The sequence below is a fragment of the Ictalurus furcatus genome, chromosome 29 (genome assembly GCF_023375685.1).
Source record: "Ictalurus furcatus strain D&B chromosome 29, Billie_1.0, whole genome shotgun sequence".
NCBI classification, from domain to species: domain Eukaryota; kingdom Metazoa; phylum Chordata; class Actinopteri; order Siluriformes; family Ictaluridae; genus Ictalurus; species Ictalurus furcatus.
The window spans coordinates 16493699-16512819 of NC_071283.1; the positions used below are offsets into that span (position 1 = coordinate 16493699).

General features: G+C 41.4%; 1 protein-coding gene and 1 pseudogene across 1 annotated transcript; both read right to left on the reverse strand.

The window, feature by feature from the left end:
* Positions 1 to 5908: 5908 nt before the first annotated feature.
* On the reverse strand, positions 5909 to 7728 carry LOC128604428 (craniofacial development protein 2-like; annotated as a pseudogene).
* Positions 7729 to 14224: 6496 nt separating this feature from the next.
* lrata (lecithin retinol acyltransferase a) lies at positions 14225 to 18654 on the reverse strand. Its single transcript, XM_053619326.1, has 2 exons — positions 17278 to 18654; positions 14225 to 16401 (listed from the first exon to the last, which is right to left on the reverse strand). The coding sequence occupies exons 1-2, from the start codon at positions 17833 to 17835 to the stop codon at positions 16249 to 16251; spliced, it is 711 nt and encodes a 236-aa protein (XP_053475301.1). The 5' UTR covers positions 17836 to 18654; the 3' UTR covers positions 14225 to 16248.
* Between the last annotated feature and the right edge of the window lie 467 nt (positions 18655 to 19121).

A 19121-nucleotide genomic window follows, 5' to 3' on the forward strand; every position in this document is an offset into this window, starting at 1 on the left:
ACTCTCAGCACGAACATATTTTATTTTATTTTATTTTATTATATATATATATATATATATATATATATATATCTCAGTAGAAGCTGGTGTGTGAGGGTGAGGAGGAAGACTCGGGGGGAGGCAGAATTAGAGCAGAGCTCCGTTTCACTTTAATTTACACCGCTTTCAAAAACTCAATCAATAAAAACAAACCAACAGAAAAGGGCCGTCATTGGCTCGTGTGTGTGTGTTGCAAGCTCTGCTAGCTTCTTTTATTTATTTATTTTTTCTTTCTTTCACGCGCTTTCTCTCTTTCTCTGGTTGGAGAAGAGATATAAGTAGACTGGCGGTAATAAGACACAGATGGGAATCGTCACGTGATACCTGCTGGTTGCCCCGCCTCCTCTCCCTCCGCAGCTGATGCTCGGCCACGCCTCCGCTGCCATAGTATTTTTTTAAAATAAATTCTGAAATAATAATAATAATAATAATAAACATTCCACCATCTAGCTAACCATTAAACTAACTTTCTACAAAGTTAATGTTATAGTGTAAAGGCCATATGCTGCATTACATTTAAAAAAAAAAAAAAAAAAAAGATAGTGAAGTTTGTTATTTTTTTATCCATGTCAGGTGTTCAGGTAAACAGTTATATCCATGAAGCTGAGTGAGTTCTCTGTAAAAGGTAAAAACCAAAGAACTGGAGTTGGAATACTTACTCATCATTATGTAAGAGCAATGTTTATTAAAGATCCTTCAAAGATTTTAATTCAATTTATTTTACTCCAATTTTTATCTATTAATGGTCAGATTTCAAAATAGTGTACTGGCTTTAATATAGACTATGATAATATTTACCAAACTATATATATATATATATAATATGTAATATATATATATATATATATATATAAAAAACTCTGTTTGTATGTGTATATATATATATCTCTGTGTGTGTGTGTGTGTGTGTATATATATATAACTGTGTGTGTGTGTGTATATGTGTATATATGTATACACGTGTGTGTATATATGTAGACACATATATATATAATGTGTGTGTATACTTTGCATTGTGTCAGATAGATAAATCATTCAGTTTGTTCCTCATGGAGAGGATTGTGTGAGTGTGTGTGTGTGCGTGCGTGCGTGCAGCATTCTAAAATGCTTGTTAGCTCATTTGTTAGGAAATACATATAAAAGTAAAAATGTTCTGCCAATTTAAATTCCTTCAGCTCTGCACTGACCAATCAGGTTCCAGGGGCGTGGTTTCAGGTGAAAGTAAATCTAATAAATGAATGAATAAAAAAGAAAGTGAGCTCAGTTAGATTAATAGGCTTTTAGTGGCTCTAACAGCTTGCCCTTAAATAAAAAGCCCATCATTAAAGTGTAATGTGATGAGGTCTTTCTCTCTCTCTCTCTCTCTCTCTGATGCAGTGGTCACTGGTGGTCCAGCTGTTCACGGTCAGGGCTGACATGTCGGGAAATGCGATTAGTGTGAGGCCTGGGGACCTGATACACACAGACCAGAGACTCAGTAGGTGGAAATGAGAAGTGAGGCGTATGGGACGTGTAGAATTAAGTTAATGTTCAGCAGACTTCATAAAATTCAAACCCGTTCATCTGAGCAACGCTACTGTAATGTCCTGCAAGAAAAACACGTTTTAAAGAGCAAAGAACAGAGACGCTGAGAAGCTTATATTCTACAGGATGTGCCGTGGTCTGTAGCACTGACTTACTGATTTATATATATATAAATAAATGTATACTGATTTATATAGCCATTTACATTTATACACTATATACGTGATATACCTAATATACGTAATATACTGTACATAAACTGATCAACTAATCCTGATTAACTTTATGCTAAAGTTATGTTAAACATATGAAATTTATTATAAAACTGTAAAGCACACTAAGACAACTGAGGAGATGTGTGAGAAGTGAAGGACTGTAAAAGAGAGAGAGACAGAGAGATTATAGTCTACATGACTTTACTCCAAAAAATATCGGGACCTTTCAGTTGGAGTTTTCACCATGTTTACAGAAATGGATTTTCCTGTAAAGAGGAGGACGCTTTAGCAGGAAAAAGCTGGACAAATGGACAGTTCCCCTGACCCTGCAGTCAGGGTGGAATAATACCAGCGTCATCATGTACAGCACAAGACAAACTCTTTTGTAGCACCTTTATTCCTCAGACCGTAGCTGGAGAAAAAGGGATTTTATTACAGAATGGCTGATGAAGTCGTGTTTTAACTTGAAGAGGTCACTAACTTTCCCACTAACTCGATTTAACTTTGCCCTTATTACAGGTCAGTCTGAAAGCCATTTTTAAAATGATATTTTCTTTTTTATAGATGCATTTGACAGGAGGCCAGGAGAGGAACTGGCTCATGTCTGCGTTCTATCTGGACCACAGACGCTCGGTTTCTCTCAGACACAAACGATAGCGCCAGCATCTCAATCTGATATCGATTCTGTCCTCCACTGGACATTTAATTAAAACCCGCACTGATGCACCAAAGAACACAAAGTCCCAGTCCATCCGTTTAAACCATTTATCACACGTCTGACTGAAACATTTATAAAAATCAGACAGCTGTGTAGATCAGATCTCACATTCAGACGCAGTAATATTTAACAGCAGCTAGTGGATGAATAAATAACGTGCAGTGACTGTTAAAGAGGAAGTAATGCGGTTTGAATAACACTCGCAGTCCAGTTTTACAGCCCTGGTTCATGAATGAGACCAGATGACAGTTCAAGTTAAAGTGGGGGTGTGGCCTTGACTGTACAGGTATATAGCCAAGCCCCCCTTTAACTTGGACTCTCATCTTGTCTCAGTCATCAGAGTAACATCAGATCAATCAGACAGCAGATCTGTGTGTGTCGAGGCAGACAAAGTGTTTCATCATCACATGTTCTGTATATTACAGATTAGTGAGTAACTGAAATAACACATCTCTGTATTTTCCTGCTTGTAGTTCTGGCCACAGAATTCTACTCAGTTGTTCATTTCCTGTTTACATCCTGGTTTTTTTCACTCTATAAGCGTATGGTTTTCCTTGACTCATTCTCCCGAGTTGTTTCCTCTGTTCTCAGACCCTGAGCAAATGCCACTGAAATAAACAGACTGAATGTTAATGTGGTTTAATAATTCAGTGTCACATTAAAAACACATTTATTCATTTATTGAAGTGTATTATTCTGACCCAGAGCTGCAGTTTGTACTTCCAGAACTTTGTCCATTACCTCTGATTCCACGCTTTTAATAACTTTGTCCTGAGAAAGCTTCCAAATAAAGTAAAATATTCACAAGATTAAATTAATGTAATAATAATAATAATAATAAAGCATTACTATTTAAAGTTAAACAATCAAATTAAATTTCTATATTACAGTCCCTTCCAAAACTATTGGAATGGTGAGGCCACTCATTTGTTTTTGCTGTAGACTGAAGACATTTGGGTTTGAGATCAAAAGATGTATATGAGAAGAGAGTTTAGAATTTATTTCCTGGTATTTATATGTAGATGTGTGTGTTTGTTTGTTTTTTTAAAAAATAGAACATTTTGTGTCAGACCACCCAATTTGTAGGCAAGAAAAAGTTCTGGAACATGTGACTGACAGGAGTTTCTTGGTACCCAGATGTGTCCTGTTAGACTGATTGTTTAATTCTGTCACACCTGACTCTGCCTCTTCACTCCTTCGTCCATCTGGGTTCACTGGTGTTTCTTTCTCTCATTTCTCACTGCTTGATTCCGAGGCTCTCCCAAGGGAGGTATGCAGCATGAAATCAACCACTTGCTTGCTGGATCCAATTTCCATGAACCTATTTAAATCGTGCTTTGATGTTTGGTGCCCTGCTATCCTCAGCATTATAAATGAATCACTGGAGACTGGGGTTGTTCCAGCAATACTAAAGACTGCTGCTGTTACACCTGTACCAAAGAAGGAAAATGTTGCTGTGGAGGATTTTAACAATTTTTGTCCCATTCCAATCTTCCGTTTTTGGCAAAAATACTTGAGCGTGTTGTTGCCTCTCGATTATGTAATCATCTTACAATTAATAACCTCTTTGAACCCCTTCAGTCAGGTTTTCGTAAATTTCACAGCACTGAAATGGCGTTGGTCAAAGTTACCAATGACTTGTTGATGGCCTCTGATTCTGGAGCTACTTCCATTCTTATTCTTCTTGATCTTAGAGCTGCTTTCGATACTGTGGATCATGGTCTTTTACTTACCTGCCTTGAAAGTGTTTTTGGTGTGTCTGGGACAGTTTTAAACTGGTTTAAATCCTATTTTACTGACCATTCCCAGTTTATTTCTATGGGTGGTTACAGGTCTGACACTAGCTCTGTGCTCACTGGTGTTCCTCAGGGTTCAGTTTTAGGCCCTTTAGTTAGTTCCGTCCGCGCAGCGAGGCGCATCGGGCAACAAGCATTCGCCAGCGGGCTCGGTCGGCAGCGTCGATTTCCACATCTTCCCACTTGACATCGAGCGCTCGTAGATCTTCCATGAATGTTCGTCGCCATGTATTATGCGGCCGCCCTACTCTTCCCCCGTGGCGGCGTCCAGCGCAGCGCGATCTTTGCGTGGCGGTGGTCAGACATCCGTAGAATGTGTCCTGCAAAGCGCATTCTTCGCTCTACGACCATTTCTGCCAGGCTGCGGGAGTTTGTTCTTCTTAGAATTTCTTCATTTGAAATACGATCACGGTATGATACACCGAGTATTCTTCTCAGGCATCGTTGCTGAAACACATTCAGCTTGTGGATGACTGCCCTTGAGCTCTTCCAAGTTTCAGATGCATAGGTGGCGGTTGGGATGATGATGCTATTAAACAGGCGAAGTTTCCTGTGGATGTGAATAGTTCGCCTAGCCCAAATCGGCTGTAGCTGTTGGAAGACTGCAAATGCTCTGCCGATTCTGCGATTGACATCCGCGTTAGTCCCACCATCCGCAGCCACAATGCTGCCAAGGTAGGTGAACTGTTTGACTTCTTCGATCAGCTGGTTGCTCACCGTGATCCGCACCGGCGTCATCCGGCCGACCGCCATGACGTTGGTCTTGTCAGTGCTGATCCGTAACCCAACTTTGGCTGCTTCGTGCTCCAGGCTAGTGGTCATCTCCTGTAAGACTTTCCCATTCTGCGCCAATAGCACAATATTGTTGGCGAATTCCAGGTCGGTCAGGCGTCCCTGGCCTGTCCACGGCATTCCAGACGCTGGCTGTGTTAGTGCTCGTCACATGACGAAGTCCATCATCATGAGGAAAAAGAATGGTGAAAGAATGCAGCCCTGTCTGACTCCGGTCTCGATGGTGAAAAAGGCAGTATGACCTGTGTCCGTCCGGATGCAACAGCTAGAATCCTGATATAAGTTCTGGAAAATGGTGATAAACCGCTGTGGAATGCCATATAGCCGTGCGATGTTCCAAAGCGATTTCCGGTGGACGCTGTCAAACGCCTTCTTAAAGTCTATAAAGTTGACCAAGAGCGGTTTCTGATATTCGGAGCTTTGTTCAATGATGTTTCGAAGAGCAAAGATTTGTTCAGTGCACGACCGACCGCTTCTAAACCCGGCCTGTTCGTCCCGTAGAGCCTGATCGACTGCTCGCAGTATCCGTTTGAGGAGGACGAGACAAAATACCTTGCCTGGGACAGACAGAAGGGTGATGCCTCTCCAATTGTTACAGTTTGCGAGGTTACCTTTCTTAGGTAATTTGACGATGACACCCTGTCTCCAGTCATTTGGGACACGTTCCATGTGCCAGCAGTCATTGAGCAGCATAGTGAGCACCCGTACAACTTCATCACCACCCGCTTTCAGCATTTCTGCCGAGATTTGGTCAAGACCAGGTGCTTTGTTGTTTTTCAGATGACGAATCGCTGCAGCGACCTCAGCATCCATGATGTCGCTCATGTCCACTTCCAGCTCACAGGGAGGAGGAAAGACTGTAAAGTCGTGCGTGGCTACGGGAGCCGGCTGGTTTAGGGTGTTTTTTGAAATGTTCCACCCAACGCGCGTCCTGCTCTTCTTTGCTAACTAGCATCCTACCGGTTGTATCCCTTATCGGCCCAGTGGAGCCGCTTTGGGCCCGAGTGAGGTCTCTGACCACACGAAACAGAGTCCTGCTGTCACCCTGGTCCGCAGCCACTTGTGCTTCAGTGCCCTTCCGGTCCAGCCAGTCCTTCTTGTCTGCTCGGCAACTCCTCTTGACCCTGCGGTCAAGTTCTCGGTACGCCTGCGATGCTTCATTTCGCTCCTCTTCGGTCTTTGCTTGATCGCGCTGACGTTTCTTGACCCGTCTTTCATCGAGCAACGGCCATGTCCGGTCCTGAATCCACCGTTCTCGCTGCGTTCCACGCCGTCGACTCAATCGTTCTCTCTGCCGTCTCGATGGCAGCATCCTTGATCTGTGCCCATTGTTCTTCGATGCTGGCCGAGTTGTCAAGAATCTGGAATCGGTTAGCGAGTTCAATGTGGAAGTGCTCGGCGTTCACGCGGTCCTTGCAAGTGGTGATCAGATCCGACGTCGGCGCCGCGAAAAACCCGTACGTCATGTAAAGCCGAGCGCCACCGTCGATGGATGCATACATAGTCGATTTCATTGTGAGTGGCCCCATCTGGTGACCGCCACGTCTTTTTGTGAATCCGTTTGTGAATCCGTTTGTGAATGAAATATGTATTCCCGATGCAAAGGTTGTTAAGATTGCATAGGGATAGGAGACGCTCTCCATTATCACTCGTTACTGCTGCCGATCCATGAGGTCCGATCACGTTTTCCCAGCCCTGACGGTCGCTGCTGAGTTGCGCATTCATGTCGCCAAGGAGGATCTTTATGTCATGGTTGGGGACAACCGCGATTGTGTCTTGCAGCAGGTCGTAGAAGGCGTCCTTCTCTTCATCATCTGCCTCATTTGTCGGCGCGTAGACTTGAATAACAGTAATTTTAGCATGGCGAGACTGAAATCGGGCGGTAAGGATGCGATCACTGATCGGTTTCCATCCAACGAGTGCCTGTGCCGCGGTTTTGCTCAGGACCATCCCGACGCCGTGCACGTGATGTTCTTTGGCTCCCGAATACAGGACGATCTTCCCGTCGCTTGTCATTTTCCCATTACCCGTCCACCTCATTTCGCTGACACCAAGAATGTCAAGCCGGTAATTGTCGAATTCGTGCAGAAGCTGCTCCAGTCTCCCACACTGGTACAACGTTCGCACGTTCCAGGTTCCAATTCGTGTGATCGTATTGGCGTCGAGTATCCCGTTTTGCATTGGGCGCTGGACGACCTTTCGGCTTTGCTCCAGCACCGTCATCAAGGGAGAAACAGGGTCATCGCGCCGGTATTGTTTAGACCGCTGGTTTTTGCTTGTTGTTTCCGTAGCAAGATAGATTTTACGGGATCAGGGTGCTAGCCTGATGCCCAACCCTCCTCCTTTTTCACCCGGGCTTGGGACCGGCGTCGGCGGAGTTAGGCCCTTTACTTTTCAATATCTATCTATCTCCACTTGGGCATCTGCTGCGATCTCTCGGCCTCCATTATCACTTCTATGCTGACAATACCCAAATCTACATTCACTCAAAATCTGCTGAAAACCTTGATGTTTGTTTTCTTTCTGAATGTATTTCTGAGATAAAAACATGGATGAACAATAACTTTCTGTGGATGAACAGCGTGAAAACCAAAGTTATGCTTATAGGCTCCGGTCAGCAAATTCTCAAAGCTGCTCCACGGTCTCTGTTTGTTGATGGCTCTGTTCTAGAGACCCAAAGTAAGATGAGGAACCTTGGAGTAATTTTTGATACCAGTCTTATATTTGATTCTTTTGTTCAGAGCACTGTTAAAACATCCTTTTTTCACCTCAGAAATATAGCTAGACTGCGCCCCATGCTAAACTTCTCTGTAGCTGAAAAGCTGATAAACTCATTTGTTGTCACTCGGTTGGATTACTGTAACGCCGTTTCAGCCGGAGTTTCTAAATCCACAATCAATAAACTGAAATATGTACAAAACTCTGCCGCCCGGATCCTGACTGGGACCAGGACACGCAATCATATTACTCCTGTTCTGGAGTCCTTACACTGGCTCCCGGTCAGGTTCCGTGTGGATTTTAAGATCATGATGTTGACATACAAAGCATTACATGGCTTGGCTCCTCATTATATATCTGCTTTATTAATCCTTCACACCCCAAATCTCAGACTGCGCTCCTCACAGTGTAATCTGTTAACTGTTCCACAAACATGGTGAAGATCTATGGGTGACGGGGCTTTTTCTGTCTCTGCTCCTTCACTTTGAAACTCTCTTCCTCCTGAACTCAAGGAAGCTCAGACTTTTGGCATTTTTAAAGCTCAACTTAAGACACACTTTTTTTAAACTCGCATTTGACTGCTGATGTCTTTTTTTTTTAATTATTTTATTATTATTATTATAAACTTTGTTGTTCTTATTAACTTTTATGTCATTTTTTCTGTGTACTGCTTATTTTGTGTACAGCGCTTTGAGAAGCTGCTTTTAAAGGCGCTTTATAAAATAAAGTTTATTATTATTATTATTATTATTATTAAACAATAATAAGTCTGAACATGTACTCTGGGTTTGAGGCTTCAGCTTCCCCTGTGAAGACTGCATTTGTTGTTAAAAAGGATAAACCAACATAAAGATCAGAGAGCTGTCTATGGGAGAAAAGCAAGTCATTTTGAAGCTGAGAAAAGAGGGAGAATCTATCAGATTCACTGCACAAACACTGGGAATAACTAATACAACAGTATGGAATGTCCTGAAAAAGAAAGAAACCGCTACTGTTCTACGCAACAGACACCGAACGGATCGACCAAGGAACACGACAGCAGCTGATGACAGAAACATTGTGAGAGCTGTGAAGAAAAACCCAAAAAGAAAAGCAGTCCGTGATATTACCAACATCCTCCACAGGACATGGGTGAAGGTCTCACAATCCACCGTTCAATTGTGTGTGTGGAACTCATGATGGTAGCAGCAGAATGAATTCAGATGTTTACAGGGATAATTTTCTGCCAGTTTACAGAGAAATGCATCCAAATGAATCAGGAGGAACATCATCATGTAGCAAGACAACGATCCAAAACACACTTCCACCTCAACACAGGACTTCATCGGGGGGCGGGCGGGCGGGGAGTGGAAGGTTTTAGACTGAACAAGTTAATCACCAGACCTTCACCCAGCTGATCAGCATCTGAGCTCCTGAAGAGGAGACTGAAGGGAGAAACCCCCTGAAACAAACAACTACTGAAAGAAGCTTCAGTAGAAACCTGGAGAAGCTTCACAGAAGAAGAAACCAGCTGTTTGGTGTCAGTGAGTCGCAGGAGTGATGGAGTTACTGCGAGGAAAAGAAATGCAACCAAATATTAAGTGTTTATTTACTTTCATTTACTTCAAGATTGATCTGTTCCTGTACTTTTGCTCACCTAAAAATTGGGTGGTCTGATACAAAATGTTCTGTGTTTTATGGTGTTTAACACGTCTAGATGTATACACCAGGAAATAAAAGCTGTAATCCTAAACTCTCGTCTCATCTCCCCTTTTATCTCAAACCCAAATTTCTTTGACGTGGAGCTGTGTTCCAATATTTTTGGAGGGGACTGTATTTCTGTATGTTGTAAATGTATTTGCAGTTTCTCCAGCGCAGCACAGTGTGTGATGTTTTAGATCCAGTAGTTGTCAGTCTCACTCTCACCTGGCTGTAATAACATTTCCCCAGCTGTATCAGTCACCTGAGTGCTGGATAATCAGACTAAGTGATATGGATTTCATTTACACTCATGTACACCAGAGCTAATTGACAGAATTAAGTGTGAGAGGAACATTAAGAGGAAGTGGAGGACTGAAATAACCCAGTCTCTGATCGTCACTTCACTCATCCATAACACTCCTGCTGTGATAGTTTACACTCTGAACACATGACACGGACGACAGAACATGTGAACGTGAATGTGAACAACACCCAGAATCAAAAGATATCAAAAATGATGTTGCTACATGTCCAATAATCATTAGACAGGTTTATGGAGTAAAGTCCTTCAGTAGGAGCACTGCTTCCTGATGAGATGTGTGTGTGTGTGTGTGTGAAAGAGAGAGAGAGAGAAAACATTTGGATGGACAGGGATAATGGTGATGTCTAAAATTAAGGTCAGAAAGGAATTTCATTTTGTTTCATTATATTTGGTGATGTTCTACACCTCCACACTAACAGCTGGAATACCAGGGGTAAGAGTTTGATTCCCACTGTGGCCCTGTGTGTGCGGAGTTTGCATGTTCTCCCCGTGCTTTCCTCCAGGTACTCCGGTTTCCTCCCCCAGTCCAAAGACATGTATGGTTGGCTGATTGACGTGTCTAAAGTGTCCATGGTGTATGAATGTGTGATTGTGCCCTGCGATGGACTGGCACCTGGTCCAGGGTGTACCCCGCCTTGTGCCCCATGACCCCTGGGATAGGCTCCAGGTTCCCCGTGACCCTGTAAGGATAAGCGGTACAGAAAATGGATGGAATATATGATATTAAATGGTGTATAATGGTGCGAGTGTTAAATTATTTGTTTTGGAAGACTTTTAAGCTCAGACATTTTTAGCTGCTTAGCATTCAGTATTCTCTCACAGTGATGTAGAAACTCCTCTCAGCTGTCACTGACGTGTATTTGATATATTTGTTGTATTTTAGAGCTGGTGCTGCTCCACTGATGTTCCTCTGCTGCACATTCTGCTTTTTTTTTACTTCACATTCATCACAAGTAAGATATGTGACGTGTTCAGCAGCAGAATGGATTAAAGGGATGAGTGATGGTGATGGATGGATTTATTTTTCTGTGTTCTCCTTTCTCTTTCTATATCTCTCTCTCTGTCTCTCTATCTCTCTCTCTCTCTGTCTCTATCTCTCTGTCTCTATCTCTCTCTCTGTCTCTCTATCTATTACCATGTGTGATTTTAAAAAAGCTGTTTCAGTGCTGTGTTTGGGATGGAAACCAGATTGAAATGGCACGTAAAGATTATTGCTTTGCAGGTGATTTTTTTCACAATAAAAGGAAATTGAGGGAAGGCAGGCTTTAACCAGCGTGGTAGGAAGAGGATCCAGTGAGCAAGTAGATGACTTGGCCTTGGTGATGAGGTCCATGATATCCACGACTGATGAAGGTCTGAAGGCAGAGAGAGCCGTGGACGGCAGCAGTTCCAGTGTATTCCACAAGGGGGAAAAGCTCGTCACAGAAGTAGAAGAGGCCAGTTGTTGCTGAATGTTAGTAATTTTAGAGCTAAAGAATTTCAGAAAGGAGGAACATTCACTGCTGGTGTTGAAATGAGAAGAGGTGTTTTCTGGACAGTGGAGAATAAGGTCTGTGTATTGCTTTGTCCAGAACAGATAATGTTAGTGTAGTAGGATCATTCTGCAGCATTGAGTACATTCTTATAAGATATCAGGTGAGCAGACAACATCTATTTACGTATAGAAAGTCCAATGTTTTAGACAACGGCTCCAAATGACAACCCAGAGCTTGTTGCTGTCAAAGCTCGGAGGTCTACCATAGAGAAGAGTGAACAAATGAAACAGTACGAGTTCTCAAAGGGGCCAAGGTGTCCAGTATAAGCGATAGACTGTCATTATAGTGATTTACCAGTGGAGGAGTGGGTTAATATGAGATAATACGAGATCAGTTGAGTTAATATGAGATAAATATGAGTTAATACAAGTTCATATGAGTTTATATGAGAGAATATGAATTAATATGATTTAATAATGTAGATGCTTTCATTTCAGACTTAAGTGATTCGAAACCATCTGAGTTTATTCTACATCATCTGAAATACTCTGTAGTCAGAAACTGCACAAAAGAATTTGGATCTGATTTTATATTTTACTGTTAAATAACTTGGAGCAACAGTCTACAGTGAAGCTCTAAAAGCATTCCTCGACCTTTTCTTGCCCTTTAAGACAAACAATCACTGCATTAAAAACCACACAGATGTCTCGATCTGTCCAAGTCCTGTTCTTGTTAAACACAGCAGCAGTAAACAGGAAAAGCACGACCCGGTGTGGAACTGGTGCTGTTGTCCTCAGCAGGGGTTTGGAGGTTCTGTTCAGGACCGATATTTTCCTCCTGATGTGGCGTATTGATCTGACAGCGGGGTTTTCAGGAGAGTAAAGGTGAAGTGTGTTGTGTTCACGTGTTGGAGTGTGTTCTCTCTCACACTGCCGTGTTAAACAGGAATAACTGCAGATTATTGGTGCTCTGTTAAAGATGATTAACCGGGTTCATCCACACGGCCCTCTTCCCAGCAATCCATTTACCTCGCTATTACAGGACACAGGCTTCTCCATGATGCTGGATAATGAGACGCGCCGTCTGCCTGGAGATCCGTCTCTACCGCACTACATCATCATTAAACCCCATTACAGCTCTGACGGACCCGGTGGACCAACTGGGGGTTTGGGGGGAGGGGGACAGAGGAACGACTGATACACACATCCCGTCTGTATCCTGAGATTAAAGATGGTCGATTTGTGTGTTTGTGTTAATCACATGTTTGTAGATGACGTGAATGAGCGAGGTGATTCACATGTCTGACTTCTAAAATCACACCAATTTCTCTTTTTTCTACATTTCTGAACCACACCTTCAACCGTTTAAACATAATCAGAATTTAATCTTTTATTTAATCCAGGATTACAGAAACTGAAAAAGTTCATTAAATGAGTGTTTATGTATTTCACTGAGAAAAGGTATGAAAGTGTGGATCATGTTTAGATCTGTAGAGTTACACTGCTGCTGTTTATTAAACTGAATCCATCATGGTAAGGAACAAAATAAATTAATCTCAGTTCAAGATTCTAATAAATTTTAATCATTGAATTGTAAAGATTTTTAAAATAAAGCTGAACTCAAGATAACTTAAAGATAAATAAATCTTAGGTTTAGGGTTATAACCCTAGACCCTAACAGTCCATCAAACCCTAACCCTAAACTCCTCATAGGGTCAGGGGTCATTTTGTTGAGTTCCTCTCATAACCTCCATTAAAACTAGACATGAACGTTGTGAAATGGTTCATTCACAGAGCTCGTATCACCACTATCATGTAAATCACAGAGATCATGAAGAACAGGAAGGAACTGGCGGTAAATTTAGAAATAATAAAATAATTTTAAAAACCATTAGACAGTAGAAAGTGACATAATTAAGGTCGATAGTAAAACATTTCATTTAATGTAACTGACTTATTTAGTTTATGTTCTCCATCTTGTGAATCTCTTCCATCTGAACAGGAAATGTCCAGGGTTTATACTGCTTATATAAATAATGTGTGTGTGTGTGTGTGTGTGTGTGTGTGAGTATATATATATATATATATATATATCTAAATATTACATTCGTATGTGTGTGTTTCTGGACTGAACCTGATGCTGGCTCATTCTGATGATTGATCATTTGACCTTTGTTTTGTCTAATGCCTCAGAAACATCACATTTCATAAGAATTATTTCTGCATTATTTTTAAGTATTTAAATGTATTGTCAGGCCGAGTCTCAGATCTGATCTGATAAAATGTCACATCAGTTTTAATCAGACCTGCAGAGAGTTCCTGTTTCTCATAGTCATATTTTTCTCAGTCACAACTGCTCACAAATCATTTATCACGTTTATCACATCATCCATTTCATATATATCATATACACACAGTGGTGCTTGAAAGTTTGTGCACCCTTTAGATAAGCCCCAATTAAACAAACGAAACAAAAAATATTATACATGGTCATTTATTTATTGAGGAAAATGATCCAATATTACATATCTGTGAGTGGCAAAAGTATGTGCACCTCTGGGATTAGAAGATTAATTTGAAGGTGAAATTAGAGTCAGGTGTTTTCATCAATCAGTTGTGAGTGAGTGAGCGTCCTGTTTTATTTAAAGAACAGGGATCTATCAGAGTCTGATCTTCACAACACATGTTTGTGGAAGTGTATCATGATGAGCAAATGAGATTTCTGAGGACCTCAGAAAAAGAGTTGTTGAAGCTCATCAGGCTGAAAAAGGTCACAAAACCATCTCTAAAAAGTTTGGACTCCACCAATCCACAATCAGACAGATTGTGTACAAATGGAGGAAATTCAACATCATTGTTCCCCTCCGCAGGAGTGGAGACCAACAAAGATCTCTCCAAGAGTAAGACGTAATAGTAATAGTCCAAGAGATCACAGAGGAGCCAGGGTAACAGCAGAGTTCAGTAGTTTATTAATACAATACAGAAATGCTTTATCTATGTCACTAATTGACATTTAATTAGACATATTTTAGGTCTCAGGAACTGAAAATCCTCTGTACATAAGAGTAAACATACATTTTGAGAAACTCACACACACACTTTTATTTGACACTTTTTTAAAATTATACACTATTATTATTATTATTATTATTATCTTCCATCAAAGAATATTTATTTAATTGAATGAATGAGTCAGTGAGTGATGATGTCTGTACACTAGATGGCGCTGTCTCTCAGTGTAAATTACTGACTGGTTTAAATCCTAAATATTCACTTTATTTATAAATCCACATTATTCAGGTTCAGTAACTGTTGTGAAGTGTTAAATATTTAATATAAACTTTCTCAGGAATAAACACAGTGATATATTTACAGTCGTGTGCATTGTGTTCATTCACTTTTATTAAAAATAACACTTTACTCAATGCAGGTGTTCATAAGAATACATAACTGCGTTATTAAGTTTTATAATTCTGATATTTTGAATGAAATGTGATAAAAGGTGTGTTTTGTAGTCACTACTTGTTTTAAAGAAAATGATCAAATATGGTTTAATTATATCATTATATTTTATTATATAACTATAGTTCATTATGTAAAGAGATACAAACATATCAGAAGAAAAGTCAAATGAATCGGTTGTTTATGTTTTAATGCAGATTGTCAGCCATGAAGATGTTTATATAAACAAGTATATTGTAAATTACTGAATAATAATAAAAAATAACTTTTGTCAGGGATAAAGGTCACGTTATTCTTTTGGAAGCTCACACACAGATGATCTCCACGCTTATCTGTGTTAGGTGAAACGGATTTCTGATAACTGATAACAACTTTAAGCAAAACCTTTTCATTAAATTGTCTTTTTGAGTTTTTTCTCGGTGAGCTGATTGGTGGAGAGGATAAGCTTCATGATGCATTGCTGTCATTTTATTGGTCGATGGACAGATCTGAGCTTTATACAGCTGCACTCTGATTGGTCACTCTGTGTGCTGTATGTTAACAGCTTTTTATAGAAATGTAATTTAAATGCATTTTTTTAAATAAATATTTTATATGATAATAGTCATGTTGATTTTGAATAGAATTTGGTCTGATTAATCTATGGCTAGATAAAGCAGCCATGTCACTAAAGTAATGAATAAAAACAAAACAAATAAAACCAGATGAAGATTTTCATATTAGACAGATGTACACACTTTAAACTCAGTAACACTTTTTCAGTAACGCTGAGTATCAGTAGTTTGTATTCAGTTTAAAACATGTAAATATACTCAAAATAGATTCTAAAATATTTTTTTTATTGTACACAAATTTTCAGCTTATAAACTAGAACACAGATCTGCTTCAGTGCTTAAAAACTGAGTAATAATTATATACATCATTGTACACACACACACACACACACACACTATGTGAAAGTCATCATTACACTGTATATAACTATAAACAGTTCAGTAAAGACTTGACTATTCTGTATATTATTTAAATATTGGCCGTATTCCACTACTGTTATAGCTGTTTATGTGCACTTGCTCACTTCCCCTCACCACATAAGGGCTCCAATATGTTACACAGCCTGACAAAGTCACTGTGTGTGTGTGTGTGTGTGTGTGTGTAATTTTCCCAGAATGCACTGCAGTCTTTTCACAACAGCAAAAATAGCAGATTAATCAGTTCTGAGAAAAACAATCATTTTAAACACACTTTGTTCAGCAAGTCAACACTGCAGCTAGTGTGCACACTCGTTAGGTACACTAGTCACCTGTAATGAAACGCTGCCCGTATTAAAGGGACGTGCACTCGCAGTGAAAAGCCCTCGATCATGTGTTTCTTGTGTGCACTAAAAAGTGTTTAGAGGAAGTGAACAGAAGTAAACAGTACTGGAACACAGGATAAGACTGAAGTGTGACGCGAGGACACAGAACGTCTCTACCACGTGTAGTCCAATGGATTTTGTGTGTGTCACCTCAGCCGGCCATCCATAACGTGAAGGAGATGAGGATTGTGGGTAACGTTGTCACTGGTACCAGACCAAAGTAAATGATGGAGATGAGACCCAGGAGGAGAGAGAGAAGGACGCTCCTCTGATCCCGAACAACCGCCTTCACTCCACTACAGAACTGAAACCATAAACACATTCACACTCTTTCAATCTGCAGGAAACATGTGTGTGTGTGTGTGTGTGTGTGTGTGTGTGTGTGTGTGTATGTGTGTCTCCAGCCTCACCGAGTCCTGAGCACTCGATCTGCACACACCATTAAAGGAGGATTAACTCTCAGATCATCTGCATTTGGCGTGTAAACTGTTCAACTGTGATATCAGAGTCCCTCTCATTCTATTGCTAGATTTGTTTGTTTTTTTAACAGTAGCCGAGTTCCTGTTCTTATTAATCGACTATAAATATTGCAACCCTACTGATATGCTTTAGTCAGTTTACTGAATTTGTGCCTCACTGAGGTGTTTAATGACTTTAAACTGATCACATGTTCACCACTGCATGAGAAAGTCCGGAGCAGATTGTAATACCCGAAACTGTAAAAGCCCACATTTTATTTATTGAGGGTGTACAAACTTTTGCACTCTGCTGCAGCTCAAACACACCTGTCAGTTCTGACAGGTTCTGTGGCCTTCATTAACTACCTCTAGAACACAGGTTGTTAGCCCTGGTCCGGGAGAACCCTCTGTTCTGCACACTTTAGAGATCTTCTGCTCTAACACCTGGTTCAGCTCAGCACACAGTCCTAATGATTCATTCACTGAAGCAGGTGTGTGTTAGAGGTGTGTGTGTGTGTTAGAGGTGTGTGTGTGTTAGAGGTGTGTTAGAAGTGTGTGTTAGAGGTGTGTGTGTGTGTTAGATGTGCGTGTGTGTTAGAGGTGTGTGTGTTAGAGGTGTGTGTTAGGTATACAGTGAAATGTGTAGCACAGAGGGTTCTCCAGGTCCAGGTATGGGAACCTGTGAGCTAGAACACTCCCATGTCCCCATGATATCTCCTCACCTGGTCGGTCTGCAGGCTCACAGGTGTACCGTACCGACAGGACGTGACGAAGTGTTCGCAGTTATTCCACAGCAGGCTGTAGGTCACGTGACCTACGCACCTCTCGGCCCTGCGCGCAACCTCCTCTCCCTCCATGGCGCGCACGTCGGAGAGCCTGTAGTCCATCGCGTTCACGCGCACCGTGGCGCCGTACGCGAAGTCTGCCACTGAATCCACACGTACGCTCGCGCGCCGGCACATGCAGCCGAGCACGAGGCGCGCGTTGGTGACCGCGGTGAGCGCGCGCTCTCCGGTGAGCACGGGCAGGATGTCGGGCACGAGGTGCGCCACGCGGTCGTCACCGAGATAGATACCGAAGTGCACGAAAAGCGTGCGCGGCACCTCAAGCATGTCCCCGCGGCACAACGGGAGCGCGTGCGCTGCAGGAAGAGAAGGTGTAGGTGGTGGTGTCGGGGCCGCGCTTTCTCGCGCCCTCTGCCACGGCCACGCGCTTTTGAGCGCGCTCAAGTCGGAGAAGAGCACGAGCCTGTGCAGCAGCAGCGCGAGCGAATCGTACATGATTCTACAGGACACACTGCGCGCGCGTTTATGGGATTTTTATACGCGTGTCAGGAGGCGGAGCCTAAATGTGGAAGAAAGGATCTGACTAGCTGCGAGCAATGTCGGAAAGGGCACTGAAGACAGGTTTCTCTAAAAAAAATTAAAATAAATAAATAAATAAATACAACTTAATAAAAACAAAAAAAGTGAGAGAAAGAACAGTGACGTGTTTCTGCATTGTGTCTGAGTTACAACTCAGATTTAATCTATCCAAGTACTCTATCTATCTATCTACCCATCTACCTATCTATCTATCTACCTACCTACCCATCTACCTACCTATCTATCTATCTATCTATCTATCTTTCTATCTATCTATCTTGGTCCAAATTTATTAAAATAGCCTACAGTAAAAATGTGTACTTAACAATAGGAACCCTAACCCTAATGCTTGATATTTGTCTGTCTCTGACTAAAAAAATCTAAAATCAGTAATGTTGATGTAACTGGATTATGCCATTGAAGTAATAATGAGTCTTTATTGGTCATGTATACTTTACAGCAGTTTTATTTGCATACACCAGCATGTTAGGAAGTTGGGGTCAGAGTGCAGGGTCAGCCATGATATAGCGCCCCCTGCAGCAGAGAGGGTTAAGGGCCTTGCTCAAGGGCCCAACAGTGGCAGCTTGGCAGTGCTGGGGCTCAAACCCCCGACTTTCCTATCAGTAACCCAGAGCCTTAACCGCTAAGCCTCCACTGCCACCTAATCAAATTATTATAGTAATAATAATAAAGTAATAAATCCTAACCCTAAGTTTTCTCCTCTATTTTAAGGCATATTTAACACATAACTTCATGCATGTCTTCCAATAAGCTCCACTTGTGTTGAAACAATGACCATGCAGATGCAAATGCAGAAGCTACAGAGAGCCATTAGTCTAAAGTGCATTCATTTACATTAATTCATTCAGCTGCTCATTACTGAGTATTTGTTCTGTTATAAAGACTAAAACATTAGAGCCAGAGCAATTACACAGAACAAAGAAGACCTGCATTTAAAAAGACTGTTCTGTAACTGGTATCTAACAGGGTTTAACTCGATGGTGGATAATGCTGGACATGGAAACCTTCACGATGTTCTCTTATCTCACAGCCTTTTGAAACTTATTAAGCTCTGCACATGGAAATGAAACAGAAATGGGTCATACTCAGTGACAACAGAACCAGATGACCCGGATGACAACAGAAATATGTGTGTGTGTGTGTGTGTGTGTGTGTGTGTGTGTGTGTGTGTGTATACATAT

Excerpts from the sequence above, each read along its gene's own strand:
- lrata (XM_053619326.1), bottom strand. The coding sequence starts at position 17,835 with ATGTACGATTCGCTCGCGCTGCTGCTGCACAGGCTCGTGCTCTTCTCC. Across the intron at positions 16,402-17,277 it reads TGAGCCTGCAGACCGACCAG|TTCTGTAGTGGAGTGAAGGC; the intron begins GTGAGGAGATAT and ends TTATGGTTTCAG.